General features: G+C 38.1%; 1 protein-coding gene across 2 annotated transcripts in view; it reads right to left on the reverse strand.

Annotated features, from left to right (window-relative positions):
* Window positions 1-18,429, reverse strand: part of Nrdc (nardilysin convertase) — a 70,857-nt gene that overhangs the window by 38,302 nt on the left and 14,126 nt on the right. The window contains exons 2-9 of one of the 2 annotated variants that reach the window (XM_038332412.2): window positions 16,989-17,298; window positions 14,038-14,171; window positions 13,161-13,230; window positions 12,935-13,016; window positions 11,351-11,504; window positions 6,645-6,718; window positions 2,256-2,351; window positions 903-1,025 (exon numbers count right to left, since the gene is read on the reverse strand). In XM_038332412.2, coding sequence (XP_038188340.1) covers window positions 903-1,025; window positions 2,256-2,351; window positions 6,645-6,718; window positions 11,351-11,504; window positions 12,935-13,016; window positions 13,161-13,230; window positions 14,038-14,171; window positions 16,989-17,298 — 1,043 coding nt within the window. The remainder of the gene's footprint in view (window positions 1-902; window positions 1,026-2,255; window positions 2,352-6,644; window positions 6,719-11,350; window positions 11,505-12,934; window positions 13,017-13,160; window positions 13,231-14,037; window positions 14,172-16,988; window positions 17,299-18,429) is intronic. The other variant, XM_038332413.2, reaches the window with a different exon arrangement.

Below are 18,429 nucleotides of genomic sequence, written 5' to 3' on the forward strand. Positions count from 1 at the left end.
TTGTGCATGCGTTCATACACATGTACTGTGCATATGCAGGGAAGCCAGAGGTCAAAGCCAGGTGTCATTCTCAATTGTTCTCCATCACATTTTTGAGACAAGTTCAGCTAGACTGGCGGGCAGCAAGCTCTCTGCCTTTCTCTGCCTCTCCAGCACATTACAGGCAATACACTGGTGCTTGGCATTTTGACATGGGAACTCAGGTCCTCATGCTTACAATGACAAGCAATTTGCCTACTGAACCATCTTTCTAAAACCCTGATATAAAATTTTGATTGTCTCCAAAACTGACTGCTAACATCAAGCTCTTAACAGAAGCCTTGTCAATAACATAAACAACCTATTAACACATATTTTAGTCTTCATACATGTTATATTTAGTAAAAAACTATGTGAGTACCATGAGACCTTTTTAAAAAAATAGCAAAAACAAAAAAAAAAAAAACCTATAATACAGTTTACTAGAGAAGATAACTGTCCATTCGGACATGATCAGCAGTGCTGTGTGCAAATGTCACAACACTGGTCACCATCACAATAAAGGTAAATAAGAAACTATTCCAGCAGTAACTTACGACCATTACTTCCACGTAGCTATGCTTTATACAGCATCTAACATCAGTTTACATCTCTCTCTGCTGTATATAATGCAGTATATTTATCTGAGTTTAGATTAATTTTATCTTTGTTGATTTGTGTATATTTTATGATAATAAATAATAAAATAACTATTATCAATTGTGTGCATTCATGACATATCTTTTTCTTAATTTTTTTTGACATTTCTAGGTTGTGTGATTCTTCTGCAAGTTTCTCCAAAATGCTGCAAACCTTCAAAAATAAACTGCAACTCAAGCCCTGCTAATTCAGAGTAGCTTTAAGGATGTAACAGATAATACTACCTTTGGACTGAACAACTAAGGTCATATAATGGGCAGAGTAGTAACGCATCCAGAATTCTCTCAGTCTAGAATGTGTATCAATGTTATTCTTCTTTGGTTCATGCTTGAGTGTCTCAGCATTTCCTACACAAAAAAATAAATACATATTAAAAATTATAGAAGCAACTAAATGTACTTTTTTTAAAGGTCTTCTACACCAACAATGAAGGCCCTACAAGCTTAAAAGACCTAGGAGATTATCCAAGTAACTCAAGAATTCTGAGCTGGTATGTAAAAATAACATAAGCCAAGAAACAGTTCTGAAATAGACACATAAGGAATAATCAATGGTTAGAAAAATGTCAACAGAGGGCAGTAATTGTCTAAATTTCTTTGCTGAACAGTCTAATATTGATTTATGTTTTTCCTCTCTAAATTATTTTACTAATATTCTACCTAATTCTTAAAAATAAAGCATAAAAAGCCAGAGGCCAAAGTTACCCATCAGATACAGGAACATATAATAAAATAGCCTTTGATTAGATCAACTCATCCTGGTCTCCTCCAAGCTATGGCAGCATTAATAGGTTACAAGTGGTTTCTACCAACAATAAAAGGCCATTTTGAAAAACAGATACCAGTTCAACAGCTTACCAGTTAAACGAAATTAGGCCATAGCTCAAAAACTATTAGAGAAACCATTCCTGATGTCTGCAAATAAACGGAAACATCAGGCTGGGTACAGGCTTTACAATCAGAGAAACAGACATTCAAATCTTCATCAAATATTTACTACCCGTGTAACTAAGCACACTGCACAACTCCCCAAGCATGTTTCCCTTTAAATGGTGATTATAGCGGCACCCATCTCTTATGAAGCAACCTACATGCACACACAGCACAGCATCTGGACAGCATCTGGCACCTAGACAGCACTCGCAGAATGTCCATTTCTATTCTAGCAGCACCCCGTGTTAAAGTAGCAAGCACAAGCATGCTCACACCTTGCTATATGAAGTTTTCTAGCTGCCCTCAAGAAGGTAAAAGCACTTAGCTATCCCAGCTTATTAATTTTTCTTTTGTTTGGGGGATTTTGGGTGGGTAGATTTTGTTGTGTTTTTGTTTCATCTTGTTGTTATACTTGCTATTTATGGCTGGCCTATAGGTTGAGGATGACAGTGATCTTCTGATCCTCCTGCCTCTACTTCCCTGCGGAACGACAATGCATCCACCACACCCAATTTTCTGCAGTTCTGGGGACCAAATCCAGGGCCTTGTTCTTTCCAGGCAGCACTCACTCCACTGTCTAACCCTCTGTACCAGTTTGTCGTGTTCTCAGTTTTCTTTATCCAGAAACAAATTATAGTATCTTACCCCAAAAAAATTTCCCCATAGGATGTCCAGGTCGAGCAAGGCTTCCAAACAACATTTCTTTTCTGTTTGCATCAGAAGGTCTTGCAAGCTGATATTCTGTCAGTTTTAAAGAAACATTTGCAATAAGATGAAACTTCATTATTTTCTTGATTGTCTGAAAATTCAAGCTTATAAGAACTGAAGCAAGGGGTACTAAAATTGACTTTAAAAATATGTTATAAAACTGAAGTTGGGAACACAATGACCTAAAACTTGGTCCTATCACTTGATCTATCATTCTGAGTAAACTGATAGCCTTTCTAGAGTTTTGCTCTTATTTTCTTTTCTTTTTTTTTTTTTTTTTTTTGGTTTTTCGAGACAGGGTTTCCCTGTAGTTTCTAGAGCCTGTCCTGGAACTAGCTCTTGTAGACCAGGCTGGCCTCGAACACAGAGATCCGCCTGCCTCTGCCTCCCGAGTGCTGGGATTAAAGGCGTGAGCCACCACCACCTGGCTTTGCTCTTACTTTCAAATGAAGCAATGCAGTTAAAGATCTGAATGTTTCAGCTCTAGATACATTGTTATTATGTCTAAGGATTTCCCTAGGAAAGCACTAAAATGCTCTATCTATCAGTCTTCAGTCAAAGGCCTTAGTCATATATTTTGTTTAAATATCATCAAAGCAACTATGTTGATAATAATATATGATGGTTAACAATTACTTTAAAGTCACAAGTGTCTTTGCTAATGCTATAGTTTCAATGTTTTTTTTTTAAAGATTTATTTATTTATTATGTATACAACATTCTGCCTCGATGTATGCCTGCAAGCCAGAGGAGGGCGCCAGATCTCAGTACAGATGGTTGTAAGCCACCATGTGGTTGCTGGGAATTGAACTCAGGACCTCTGGAAGAGCAGTCAGTGCTCTTAACCTCTGAGCCATCTCTCCAGCCCTTTCAATGTTTTTATTACCCTAAAATTCCTATGTTAAAACCTGATCTCTAATGCCCAGCAGTAGAGGTGCATGCCTTTAATCCCAGCACACAGAAAGCAGAGACAGGCAGATCTCTATGAGTTCAAGGCCAGCCTGGTCTAAGGAGCAAGTTCCAGGACAGGTAGGGAGGGTTGTTACACAGAGAAATCCTGTCTCGAAAAAACAAACAAACAAAAAATGATCTCCAATGTGAGAGCCTTCAAAGAGAGGAATGTTAAGAGTGTTAAGGTCATGAGTCCTCATGAATAAAACAGTGTGCTTAGAAAAGTGACCCAAGTGCTGGAGAGATGGCTCAGCCACTGAAGGCTCACAACCAAAATGACAAAGTGACCCCAGAGAGCTCTACTGTCTTTCTGTTATGTGAAGACATTAAGATAAAGGTGGCAGTCTACAAATCAAGAAGCAGGCCCCTGCCAGACACCAAACCTGCTGGTGCCTTCACACTGGGCTCCTTAGCTTTTACAATGGTAAGGCATTGCTGTCTGTAAGCCTGAGCCCACGGTGTTCTATTAAGGAAGTCCAGACAGACTAGGACAGCCAACAACCCCAGCTATATCACTGAACTCAGGCAACTCTGAGAAAGTGATCCAACTTTCCCGATTCCACAAAGAGACCTAACGGGACCAAGAGCACATCACTCTTATGTAAGATTACATAAGACAGTCTTTCAAAAAATATTTACAGAACACCTACTGTTCGTCAGCCATAAAAAAATAGTTGGAAGCAGAAATGTGAATAAAAGCCTTGTACTAAGTTTATATTCTCATAGTGGAGAAAAGCAATAAATAACAAATATGTCTGTGTTAGTGATGGATACTGTAAAGACAGACTTCTTAAGAAGTAACTCAAGCTGAGCTTGAAGGACAAATGAGAGTTTTCTAAGTAAAGGAAGGGAAGGATAAATGGGGATGTACAAAACATTCTAAGGGAGGAAGGAGAATATGACACCTCTGATAAAGAGACGGGTCAGTATCAGCATCAGTATGACTGAACAAAATTGAGAAAAGGAGGGCTGGAGAGATGGCTCAGCGGTTAAGAGGACTGACTCTTCTTCCAGAGTTCAATTCCCAGCAACCACATGGTGGCTCACAACCATCTATAATGAGATCTGGTGCCCTCTTCAGGGGTGCAGGTACACATGCAGGCAGAGTATTGTATTCATAATAATAAATAAATCTAAAAAAATTGAGAAAAGGAAGACAAAAGATCACATGAGTATAGCCCTTGACCATCAGTCATGAATAAATATAGATAGCTGGGGAAACTACTGACTCTGGGCCTCTCTGTGGACAAACCCTCTAACCTAGTTTCAACAAGGACAATAATGCAAAGAAGTACTCAAAATGTTCAAAATGCATTTTCATGGAGTAAAGCACTACAGAAGTTTTACGGGGACCGGGGATATGACACTATTAGATTCTTAAGCAATCCATTCTTTATGCCAATGTGTAGAACTAACTGACAATAATTGAGAGTAAAGCCAGGAAAACTTGAGGCACATCTGTAACAGTCAGTAAGAAACTAGAAAAAAATAGAAACATTAGCAGAAGTCAGCATTCAGGTAAACACTTTAGTTATAAATTATACAGGTGAGACACTAAAAATATATTTGTTCTTTGAACACGATAAATATTTTTCTCAAACGTCTCTGTAAAAATATGAAGATGTGGCTGTAACCTAAGAGAAGTGGTTTTAAAAGTAGTGTACATCTTGGCGAGGTGTGCATATACACATGCATATAGCAGTACAGGGAGCGGTGCTGGAGGGAAGTCCATTCCCTGATGTGTGAAATTATTAGCTTCATGGTAACAGGGGCTTTGCAGATAGAATAAAGGCAGGAACCCTGAAAAGGAGAGGATACTCTGGGCTACTTGAATAGATCTGTTATAACAGTGAGGGTTTTAAGAGTGAGGGATGAGAGCCTCAGAAAAAGACTGTCAAGAACAGAGATCAAAGAAGAGTCAACATTGCTGTCTCTAAGGTGGGACAGGAGCCATAGCCTAGGAATGAGGAATAGATTCTCTCTTTGAGTCCAAAAATGCAGTCCTGAGGAAACAGTCTTCAGAACTCCTCAACAAGAAAATAACTTGTTTGAATTGAAGCCACCAGACTTCTAGTAATTTGTTCAACAGCAACAGGTACTTAATGCCCTACACATGCAAACATATCCAGTTGATTAGAAAAAAATACAGTGTAAGTATCTGAACACTCAGAAAACACACTCTGTCACTTGACAGATAAATGGGTTTTGGACATACCCTTTACCCCAACCACTAGGGTGCATTATGTAAGCAAGTATACCTGCTTAAGTGAAAATAAGAATTATCATTAAAATGGCTGAGGGTTTTTTTTTCTTTTTCTTTTTTAGAAACATGGTTTCATACTGTAGCCCAGCCTGCCCAGGAATGCAGGTCTATCCTCCTGCATTAGCTTCTCCAATACAGGGATTAGAGGAATATACCACCACAACTAGCTTAAAATAACTAATGTTTAAGACTAATTTCTCCTACAATCTTCTTTTGCAACAAATAAATCCCACTTAAAGTTTCCTATTTGATTTTCAGCATTGCAAATAAATTCCCAAAGTTAAGAGAAAGTAAAATGAAGTGCACTTCCTGATAGGGATTTAATGTCTTCAACCATAAACATACTACAGTTATTTTTATAACAAAATTCAAATCGTAAAGAATACCTACAATTGCCAGGTAACAAAGGACAAACTGTAAATATGTACACTTAAAATGGAGCCTCAGAGAAAGTGTCTCTTCATACACAGAGAGTAACAACTTTTTAAGCTGTAAGATCTAACATTAGCTTTAGGAACCCAGTATCCTTTGGCTCACGGCAACTCAATCCTGAATGAGATATTTACCAACCTCAGGAATAAATATGATGTATCTATTTCAATGTTGCCCTTTGAAATGTAAAGATAATGACTTAGTTTCAAAAAGAATGAAAAACCGCTAACAACCAGTTTGAATAAAAGAAACAAATTGTTGCGCGGCAGTGATGGCCCACGCCTTTAATCCCAGCATTTAGGAGGCAGAGGCAGGTGGATCTCTGTTGAGTTTGAGGCCAGCCTGGTCTACAAGAGCTCGTTCCAGGACAGGCCCCAGAGCAACAAAAAAAAACCCTGTCTTAGAAAAAACCAAAAGAGGGAGGGAGGGGAGGTATGGGTGGAGGGGAGGGGAGGGAAGGGGGAGAAGGAGGGGAGGGAAGGGGGAGGAGGAGGGAGGAGGAGGGAAGGAGATGGAAATTTTTAAATATAAAAAAAAAATAAACCATGAGAAAAAAAAAACTGCAAACTCAAAAAACTGAAAAAGAAAAATAAAAGAACCATGTTAGGTAGAAGACAAAAAAAAAAAAAAGAAAAAACCAAAAGAAACAAATTGTTATGAAACATAAACAGCTTCCTTACCACTGTCAACAGCTTCAACTTCCCGGTCAATCGCATCTCTGATCATTAGTGGATGGATGAAAAACTGGGCCCATCTGAAAAGTAAAACAGTGTTTCTAGGATTGTTCAGTTTCATCAAACGATTCCATTTTAATTAACCATTTTTATTCAATTGGAGAATTACCTCAAAACCAACAAGATCAAAATGATAATAGTCTATTTTTTCCATATTTTAAAATCTAAAAACACCTTGTTTCTTTGTGAAATAAAGCACTCAGGCTGGGTGGTGATGGCGCACACCTTTAATCCCAGCACTCGGGAGGCAGAGACAGGCGGATCTCTGAGTTCGAGGCCAGCCTGGTCTACAAGAGCTAGTTCCAGGACAGGCTCTAGAAACTACAGGGAAACCCTGCCTCGAAAAACCAAAAAAGCACTCAATCAGAAAAGTATTAGGACATAAATACACAGATTAAAGCCTTTTCAGAAGTTTCCTAGTCCACATTCTGCCCTTTCTTTGTAGTGCTAAGGAACAAACTCACAGCCTCAGCCTCCCACAGGCTAGGAAAGCACTCTACCACTGAGCTACGTCTCCACCTGAAGAGAGGAGGCACTGCTGCGGTGCCCAGGCGGCCTTTACCTCAGACCTCCTGCCTCAGACTTCCAAGTAGCTGAAGGTACAGACATGCAACACCCCCAGCCCTCTTTAATACACAATTATTTAATACACAATCTTTATACCAAATCCATACTTCTATACATTAACTAAACAAAACTCACTCTATTCACTTAATAGTGTTACAACATTTCTAAAATAAAAGACAGAAATTAGAATTTTTGTTTTACTTGGATTTTATTGTATGTATGTACATATACTATATACATATTGCCTACATGGCATATTTGTGTGCCACATGTGTCTGGTGCCCACAGAGGTAAGGAGAGTTGAGTCCCCTGGAACTAAAGTTACAAATGGTTGTAAGTCATTGTGTGGCTGCTGGGTGCTCTCCAAGAGCAACAAATGCTCTTTGTTGTTGTTGTTGTTGTTGTTGTTTCTTGGGACAGGGTTTCTATGTAGTTTTAGACCTGTCCTGGAAGCAACAAGTGCTCTTAACCATGAGCTGCCACTACAAACCTTAAAATCAGAATTTCATATTGATATCTCACTTCAGCACAGTGCTCTACTAGTATTTTCTTATCATTTGTGTGCACGTGAGAGACAGCAAAGACAGAGAATATGACGGCATATATATATGCACATGTGGAAGTCAGAGGACAACGTCCAGGAGTCTACATGGTCAAGGCAGGTCTCTCTGGTGTTTCTGAGGGGCTGCACACTCCAAGCTGGCTGACCCTGAAGCTTCCATGCCACGGGAGGCTGCCTCCCATCTCTCCTTAGGTGTGCAAGGATTATGGATGCTTACAAACACATGTTGTTTTTTTATATTGGTTCTAAGGATTGAACTCAGGTAATCAGGCTTGAGTAGCAGATACTTTACCCACTGAGCCATCCCAATGGCCCTGGTTTTAATACTTAGATGAACTATTATACATTAAATTACACATGTAAATGCCATTTATATAAATGTATAATAATATAATTGGTAATGGTTTTGTTTAAGCATTTAAAACTATTTGCTTGCTGAGACAGTCTCACACTACCATCCTGCCTCGGCTTACCAAGTGCTAGATTACAGGTGCAGTCATCGCACCTGCCTCTATTTTTGTTGTTTCGTTTCGAAGACTAGGAACTCACTATGTTGCCTGATCTGGCCTCGAACTGCTGAATTCAAGGGACCCTTCTGCCTCAGCCTTCTGAGTAGTTGAGATTACAGAGATGTTGCCACTGCACCCTTCCCAAAACTGTTCTTTTTCCAGAAAAGATAAACAACTGAAAGATTAACTTCCTGAATTTTTTTTGCTATGCAACTTTGTCCTGGCATCAACACATTCATTAAGGCATTCACATTCTTCCTAATACTTAGTATAACTTAAAAAAAAAAAAAAAACCGGAGCCGGGCGGTGGTGGTGCATGCCTTTAATCCCAGCACTCGGGAGACAGAGGCAGGAGGATCTCTGTGAGTTCGAGGCCAGCCTGGTCTACAAGAGCTAGGTCCAGGACAGGCTCTAAAAAAGCTGCAGAGAAACCCTGTCTCGAAAAACCAAAAAAAAAAAAAAAAAAAAAAAAAAAAAAAAAAAAAAACGGGAAATATTTTTACTTAGTTCTAAAAAAAGTCATATGCAAAATAGTTCTAGCAAAACAAGACAACCAAGAACAACCAACAGGCACAATGAGTCTATGATCAAATCAGTCTCACAGCACTAATGCTACGTATCGTGCCTCCCGTGATTTGATCCCAACGCTGGATCAAATGGTGATCACTTGACACACAAGAAAATTAAACACAGAGGAAATTTTAAAATAACTTTCAGCACGTGGGATTAAACATACCAGGACCAAAACCAAACAAATATCTTTTTTTTTTTCAAGACAGGGTTTCTCTGTGTAGCCCTGGCTGTCCTAGAACCCCCTCTGTAGACCACACTGGCCTCAAAGTCAGAGATCCGCCTGCCTCTGCCTCCTGAGAACTGAGATTAAAGGCGTGCGCCACCACCGCCCAGCACTAACCTTTTTTAGCTTCTCAAGAACTACTCTTTTTTTTGTCACCAAAGGGAACAGATACCATTACTTGCATTGAGAATACATGTCTTAAGCAAAATAATTTAAATACACAGTATATAATGTAGTATTTGATTCAATGCTATAATAGTGTATTCATTCATATGGGCAAATGTGACTGTACTTTATTTTCACTATTGTTACAACATTAACTGGAATGAATTTTTTTAAAGATTTATGTATTTATTATGTATACAGTGTTGTACCTGCATGTACTCCTGCAGGCCAGAAAAGGGCGTAAGATCTCATTACAGATGGTTGTGAATCACTGTGTGGTTGCTGGGAATCAAACTCAGGACCTCTGGAAGAGGAGCCGGTGCTCTGAACTCTCTCCAGCCTGACACTGGGGTGAATTTCTGCATCTATTCCACTGCTATCAACAGATACCTGGGCTTTAGAACTGAGTACTACAAACACTGCTACCATAAATTAGTTTTTTATACGCTGTATTGGGTCATACGCAGGAGTTCTCTATTCTCTAAGTAATACCTAGGAAAGAACTACAAAGGAATAGTACACACACGCATTAACAAACAATACACAATTTTCTTGAAGTAGCAGTACCAATATATATTTGCCCCACCATACCTCTACAGCCTTACTTTCCTTTGATAGTATCAGAGTTTAAATTTTTCCGTAACTTTTGAGATAGTTACATCTCACAACAGTTTTGATTTACATTTCCCTGATTCCTAATAAAGCTGAATGCCATTTTAGTTATATCAAGAATTTATTTTTTAATATGTATTCAAATCTTTGATTTATTGTATTTTTAATTCTAACAATACATCTACTAATATTTATGTTTTACATACCCATTTAAACCATACTGAATACTTGTGAACAAAAATTTAATAAATTAAAAATCAATAACTATTCAAAATATAGGTCATTTGTTATTCATTGCAAAAATATTCTCCATACATTTTATTTGTTTTATTAACAATAGAGAATGGTGCTGGGGTCAAACCTGAGCCTTGTTATCATTGAGCCAGGTCCTCACCTCTTCAGTTTCTTCTCATGAATATCATATGCCATTTCCTTTATGTTCTTTGGTTTGTTTTTTAATCTTATTTGACAAAGCATACCTAAATTGTGGCTTTAGAGAATAGCAATTTTGTTCACTCTTTAGTCTACAATCTATCCAGAACATATTTTGTGTTTTTGAGTTAAGGAGTCAATTATATTCCTATATTCATGGAAACTCAATTGTCTTGGTATCATTTCCTCACCCTTTCATAGTGTCTTTGTCTACGTGTCCACACATATGGTACCTATTTCTGTGATTATTATTACATTTGTCTCTTTGCCAACACCATGTCCTATCTATCACCAAATTTAAAAGGCTGACATTTTCTTCAAAGTTTCATGATTTTTGTTCTCACATTTAAGTGTGTGGCTCAATTTAAATTAAATTAGTAAACAGTTGAATAAAGAACTTGGTTCAGAGTTTTGCTGTGGACACGTAGTTGTCCCGGCGCTCTGCTAAGGCAGCAGCTGCGATGGTTTATTCCTGGAGCCCCAGTTATAAGCCGCTGAGCAGAGTCTATTCTTATGCAGAGTTGTATTACTGGGATTTCTGCAGCTTCAAGTCTTGAAGAAATAAGTGTCCAATTTATTCTTAAATATAACTTGGACTACTATTGCTTCTTACTTTTCCCATATGAACTCTAAGATTAGCTCACTGATTTCTCTAAGGGGCAGCAAAAATTTTGAAATGATTGGGATGAATCTCTAAGTCAGTTTGGAAATTATTCTCATTCTTAACAATACCAAATGACAAGCCAGGTATGATGGCACATGCTTCTAATTCCAGCACTCAGGAGACAAAAGGCAGGTAGACCTATGTAAGTTAAAGGCCAGCCTAAGTGTACAGAGTGAGTTTCAGGACAGCTATGCTTATACAGTGAGACCTGGTCTCAGAAAGAAAATAGTTTCCTCCATTTTCCTCATATATTCTGACAGTTCTAGAGAGCTAGATTACTTCTTGAATATACCATAAAACATGTTCAATATTTCCATTTGTATAATGTTATTAAATAATAGTTACCTATCCAGGGCTTCCTTGAAATACTTTCTTTGGACATCAAACTGAAAGACTGTGCGTTCACAATCAGTTGAGGCATTATCACTACCTCCATGTTTCTTGAGGAAGGCGTCAAATCCATTCTCATCCGGATATTTCAAACTACCCATAAATACCACTAAATGAAAAGAATAAAAAGTCACATAACACATAGAAATAGACAACATTTTTATTATCACAGATGAACTTTTCTATGCACAAAAGATAAAGCAACACATTAACAATGGCTGTTTCTGACATTCTCCTACACTGACACTGTGAAACATTCTACAATGCTCTTAAGTTATTTCTATTGCAAGAAAACACAAACATTTCATTTTTAAAAAATTGATGACTAATTTGCTTATCAGAAGGCTAAAAGTTAAGCAAGTTCATGTGCAGACTAACTACCACCACAAAGGATGTCAGCTAAGAAGATGACTTTCAAATAACTTAGAAACTAAAAGTATAAAAAATAACTAATGCAGAAAAGTGCATGTGTAAACATCTGTAGCCATGTAGCATGCACACTGTTTTATTGAGGCATACTCGTAGTTAAACATTATGGTTTCTTCTTGTGGTTTATTAGCCATGCCTTTTTATTGCTTATAAATAATAAACAATTTTTGCCCCCACAATTATGGTGTCATTGGGTACTATTAATACTGAAAGAGACCTATTCCAACCAGAGCTAGCCAGTTCCTAGAGAACAGCAACTGTCTCTTGCTCTGTTCACTGTCATTGCCAAATAGATGCCTACATAAAATAGGTTTTGGGCTGGAAGATGGCTCAGTGGTAAAAGAATGTGCTCAACAAATGTAAGACTTAGGATTCAAATCCTTAAAATCTATGTAAAATGCGGGCGGTGGTGGTGCACGCCTTTAATCCCAGCACTTGAGAGGCAGAGGCAGGGGTGTCTCTGTGAGCTCAAGGCCAGCCTGATCTACAAGAACTAGTTCCAGGACAGGCCCCAAAGCTACAGAGAAACCCTGTCTCGAAAAAACAAAACAAAACAAAACAAAAAACAACAACAAAAAAAAACTGTTTGGGGTTCATATTTTAGCCAGGCGGTGGTGGCGCACACCTTTAATCCCAGCACTTGGGAAGCAGAGGCAGGTGGAGTTCGAGGCCAGCCTGGTCTACAGAGTGAGTTCCAGGACAGGCTCCAAAGCTACAGAGAAACCCTGTCTCAAAAAAAAAAAAAAAAAAAAAAAAGACTATGTAAAATGAAAGGTGGGTGTGTGTGGGGCAGCCCCCTGTAATTCATTTTATTTCAGAAGGCAGAGAGAGAGGCTCCCCAGAGCAAGATACTGGCAAGTTCTGAGACCTTACTTCAAGGAATAAGGTACAGATTGAGGAAGAGACTGTTTTCATTCAAATCTTTAATAGGTATACTTAGATGAAAAAAGTCTTTCCCTATGATTATTCCTAAATCAGTATTTTCTTCTTAGCTTTTTCTTAGTTTAAATGTACTTCAATTAACCAATTACTAATCTCTGAAATCAGTTCATACAAATTTAAAGGGAAAAAGGAAACCACACCCGGGAATGATATTTTACAAGATCTTACTGTGCTCCAAAAAGTGTGCCAGCCCAGGCAGGTCATCTGGATCAGCAAAGCTCCCAACTCCGACACACAGAGCCGCTGCAGACTGGGGTAAGTAGAACACATACAAATAGCTGAGTCAATCCTAGGGCAGTACCAGTACCTCAAGGGTTCATTCCAACAAGTCTCCGACAGAAAGGAAGAGAAGTCTCTCCCTGGGAATCGGGAGGAGCAGCAAAGTGAAACTCACCAGCACTGTGTCAGTTTCACCCTGCTGCTCCTCCACTTGCCATCCTGCCAAATGCTCAACAGGCGCAGACCTGGGGGAGAAAGCAGAAACAGACAGAGACGGGAGAGACCGGCCACCCAGACATCATTTCATGTTGCTGAGTCAGAATTCTGAAGCGAGTTTATTCCCTGAGTTACTAGATTTTGGAAATCTGCAGAACTAATATATCTTGATAGAATAAAGAGCTCTAAACAATTGAAAACTTTTACGTTCAGTAACTCAGTTACGAATGTGAAACTTCTCAGTGTGTTACTCAGAAGGTTTTACTACTAAAATGGGATGGGGGCAAATAACAATTTAGGAAAATATCTAATAAAAAATATGCAAATGGTTAAAAGAGAAATTTTCGTTATTAAAAAGCTACAGGATTTAAAGAGGCTTTTTAGTTCTTCACTTTGTATTGAACACACATACATATTTCTTATTGATATGCATTTGCCAAATTCCTTGGGAAAATTAGTTTTTAGCAAAATAGATGGCAAGATGTACACAAGACTCCATTTAAAATGATTGTGACTTACTATCACCATTAGTTAAAAGACTTTAAGTAGAAGAAATAGTCAATTTGAAAATAGGAAAGTAAATATTAACTTTCCCAACTTTGCATCAATTTTCAAAGCAAATCCATTTGGTGAAGCGTTGTTTGATAAGGTAAAAATAGCATGGAGCTGGCATACAAGCCAATCTTGTATGCTCAGAAGAACCAAACAACCTCACTTGATACTTCAAGTTCCATTTTTGTAGACTTAGGCACATAAACTCATTTAAAACATGGAAGAATATCCACTTCTTCAAACCACAGTCTAACCTGTTCTGTGACGTTTAATAGATGCCTAACCTGCTTTCAGCTCCAACTACCCCATAAAGATTTCTTGTCTCGACCAGCAGGGTTGAAGACATTTTTGAATAAGTTGACTTAAACCACAGTTTATCAGTCAGCTTTGACCACAGCAAAAACAGGTTCTGCGATTGCTAGAAAAGAAATTCATACTTGAGAATTTTCTACCCAAGAAATTTATACCTGAGAATTGAGTTATAAAACTCAAAATTATGAACAAATAATAATTCAAATATATCATACTTAAATTTCAATCTTGTTAATTTATTAACATTTCAGATCGAGAAAAACTTCTTTTTGAAGGACAGAAATGGAGATAATTTTTAAAAAATCTTCAGGAAAGTAACTTCTAATTAGATAATGTTCTCTAAAAGGTAAGACTTTCTTCCCATTTTATCAATGAGATTTATCTTAAATAAGGCTCACATTTCTCAAATAAAAATTAAATCCTAATATCACTTCAGAACGTATGCAATCTTCAAGCCACCTCTCACCTAAACTAATCTGTTCATTTCCCCTTCCAATGCTTATTATGTATGGCTCAGTAAAAACCATCTCCCACTGTTACAATCGTGGAATCTTTTTTCTCACTAGGATGCCCACTGCTTCAGAGCCAAATGACCAAATCTCTTCAAACCTCACTGCTTATCGAAGAAAGTCCGAAGCACAAGAGAAGCTACTTGCAGGTTCATAAACAGGACGGTAAGTACAGAACTCAGAGGTAAGAATCTAAGATTAATAATACTGTTATTTGGGGAGTTAAGATAGAGCTCAGAAACTGTGTGAACTTGAGAGTGGGTGTGAGAGAGAGAGAGAGCCAGTCAGTGCAAGACACCAGAGATACCAGAGACAGACTCAGGCTACAGTTCCATTTTGACATAAATTCTCCACTCTACTACTGCTCTATTAAGAATTAGATATAAGCCTATTAATTCCCAATTTGCCTGTAAAAACTTTAAAATCGTCTACCAAGTAGTATATGTAGAAATTTATTCAGTGTTTTGAGTTTACCTCTGAAGTTCTCCAGGCTAACACAACTTGGCCCACTATGTGACATACACAAAAAAAGTTTCTGAAAAACATAACTCAATCTACCCAAAAATTTGGTGGTGGGGGGGGGACGGGGAGTGGTGGTATATGTCTTTAATCCCAGCACTCTGGAGGCAGAGTAGAGAAATCTCTGTAAGTTTGAGGCCAGCCTGGTCTACAGAGCCACCCAGGGCTACATAGTAAGACTCTGTCTTTTAAAAAGGAGGAGGAAGAAGGAGGAGGAGAAGAGGAAGAAGGACTCTCAAAGAATTAATTTAAGAGAATTAGTGAAGCCAAGAGCAGTGGGACATGTCTATAGTCCCAGCTTCTGGCTGTACCAGAGTTTGAGACCAGCCTGAACCACCAAGTAAGATATTCCCATCTCAAGAAAGGGGGTAGTGGTAGGCAGAGGCAGGATAGAACATGTCTATAATCACAGCTCTCTGAAATTCTAGCACTCAGGAGGCTGAAGCAAGAAGGTAAAGCATTCAAAACTAACCTGAGTTAATTAACAAGAATTGGTCTCAACACACCAACAACAATCATTACTACTTATAACATACATTTTCAAATCTTTGAGGGTTAACCACTTTTTTAAAAACTGGGAACTGAATCTTGATGATGACTGATGATGATAATGATGTGTGTAGGTATGGTATATGTTGAGTACCAGCGTGCATATGGAGGTCAGAGAACTTTCAGTAGTTGGATCCCTTCTCTGCCCTGTGAGTTCCAAAGATCAGTTCAGGTCATCAGACTTGCATAGCAGTCACCTCTACCCACTAAGCGATCTTGCCAGTCCCACAGATTCTTTTGAGATCTAAATTAACAACCTAACTATAAATCCTGTATATCAAGACTATACCATACTGTTGCACTGATAGTCAACTTTAAGTGAAGCATAGTGGTGCATGCTTGTAACCCCAGCACTTGGGAAGTAGAGTCTAGAGCAGGGGTTCTCAACCTGTGGGCAGTGACCCCTTTGGCAAACCTCTACCTCCAAAAATATTTACATTACAATTTATAGAAGTAACAAAATTTATGATATAGCAATGAAATAATTTTACGGTTGGGAGCATGAGAAACTGTATTAAAGGGTTTCAGCATTAGGAAGGTGGAGAACCACTGCTCTAAAGGATCATGAGTTCAAAGTCATTCCATCTACCCAGGGTTTAAAGCCAGCCTGGGCTACATCACACCCTGTCTCAAAAAAACAAACAAACAAAACAAAACCAAGACACTAACTTTAACAAACATTTGCTGGTTAGTTCTACTATATCTCCAAGATGTCACCTACCCTCTGACAGAGGAATTCCCTCCTGCAAAATGGAAGTGTTCTTCAAAAGACATGTTAAGGAAAATCTCCCTATCAAGACCCACATAGCAATTCACTGATCATTAAACTAAGTTCAAGTCTCTCACTTAAACTTTCCTGATGTACTTACTAATTCCAGCTGTTGGCACTTTCTCATAGGTGAGATCAAGATCAATTACTTATACAGGAATTAGCCACAGGGTAACTTAAACTCTAGGGTCAGGTGAAAACGTTACACCGCTAGCCTTGTTCTCCTTTCTCAAGTCTTTCCAAGGATCTTATCCCTTTATCTTCAGCTAAGAATTGTACAGATTCTCACTTCCTGATAGTTTGTAATATATATAAACTCAAATATTGCCATTCTTAACCTCTAATGAATGGATTTTACACTTTTTGTTTCCTTTAGTCTGTAGAGTAAGCATTTATTACAGAGCAAACTGTTTTCAAAAAAATAGAACTTTTATATAAACTAGAACCTTGCTTTAAAAACATTAATCAAAAGATAAATGCATACTTCCTTTTTTGCTACTAAGAAATAAACAACAAGTTCGTTCATTGCCCCCAAGGAGTTCCCGAATGAGAAAGATGATATAGACGTGACTCACACCTGTTTCTCAGTGGTTTTCTTTCTGGCTTCTACCCTTTCTTCTAATTCTTCCAGTTCGTTTTCCTCATTATCAAGATCGTCATCATCATGTTCATCATCATCAAATTCATCTTCATCATCAAAACCTTCTTCTTCATCATCCTCTATCTCGGCTCCAGAGTCTTCATCATCATCATCATCATCATCATCCTCCTCCTCCTCTTCTTCCTCCTCCTCCTCTTCTTCATCTGTTGCATTTCCTGTTTTACCCTCCATATTACTTAGATCTGAAATCAAAAGTGCCTGCAAGCCATTCTGTAATTTGATGTATCTGGGGCAGGGGGAACAAAACAAAACACAAAGCATTTTGTTTCAATTGTTCAGTAAAAAGAACACATGTATGTTTAATACACACACTGAATACTACCTAAGTACCCCCACTTACCCAAGTTCCAGTTACTCACTATCAACTACGATCTATACATACTAATTAATACATTTTTAAATTGTGTCCCACTCCATCCAGTTAGGGCATGAATAAAGCCTTCATAAAAGCAATAATGATTATTTGTCCTGAGATACTGATATATACATTTTATAGATACAAATCTTTACTGTATATTATACACATACATAAACACATATATGTATATAGTATCATCTTGTAGCTGTCAGGTTCTTTTGTTCTTTTGGTTTTGGTTTGGTTTGATATGGATTTTTGAGACAGGGTCTATCTACACAGCCCTGGCTGTCCTGGAACTCATTGTGTAGGCCAGGCCAACCCTGAACTCAGATATGAGCTCTGTCTGACTCCCTTCCAAGTTCATGCCTGCTATTCCAGTACTGGGAAAACTGAGGCAGAAGGACCCTGATTTTCTGAGTTTCAAGACAGCCTGGATCACACAACATAGAAAGCACCTATCTCGACCAATGAATAATCAATTTTTAAAAAATTTAGAAGTTAAGCACATGACCAACCATCTCTCCCAGTCCTTCAGTTAAAAAATAAGCATTCTACCAAAAACAAACCTTCTACCTAGATAGCCTAGGAAAACAGCTCTCCATAATCAAAGCAGGCATGCCAGGTCAGCACCAAAGCACAACCACACAAATATGAGCTCACTGGTTTGCCTCTATAAAATGCATTTGACATTGTACAGATTTCCAAAGCTACTTTTAGAGACTGAAAAAAAAGTGGCTGTATCTCTAAGAAAACATAATCCCACAGACTCATAGCCCTGTAAGTAAATGACTCTTATATAGTAAAACTGTTATCATTTGATGCCCAGGTGTCTAGTATAGCCTGTTCCCATTTATATTAATTCTTTTATGCATTAACTCAATAAGCATCTGTTTAACAACTCTATTTGTCAGACATCACGCTACATTAAAAGAAAAATGCCTAAGACCACATCTTCACCACTAGGTACACACTGTTCAGTAACAGGATCATCAAACTAGC

This window comes from Arvicola amphibius, chromosome 6 (genome assembly GCF_903992535.2).
Source record: "Arvicola amphibius chromosome 6, mArvAmp1.2, whole genome shotgun sequence".
Taxonomy (NCBI): Eukaryota; Metazoa; Chordata; class Mammalia; order Rodentia; family Cricetidae; genus Arvicola; species Arvicola amphibius.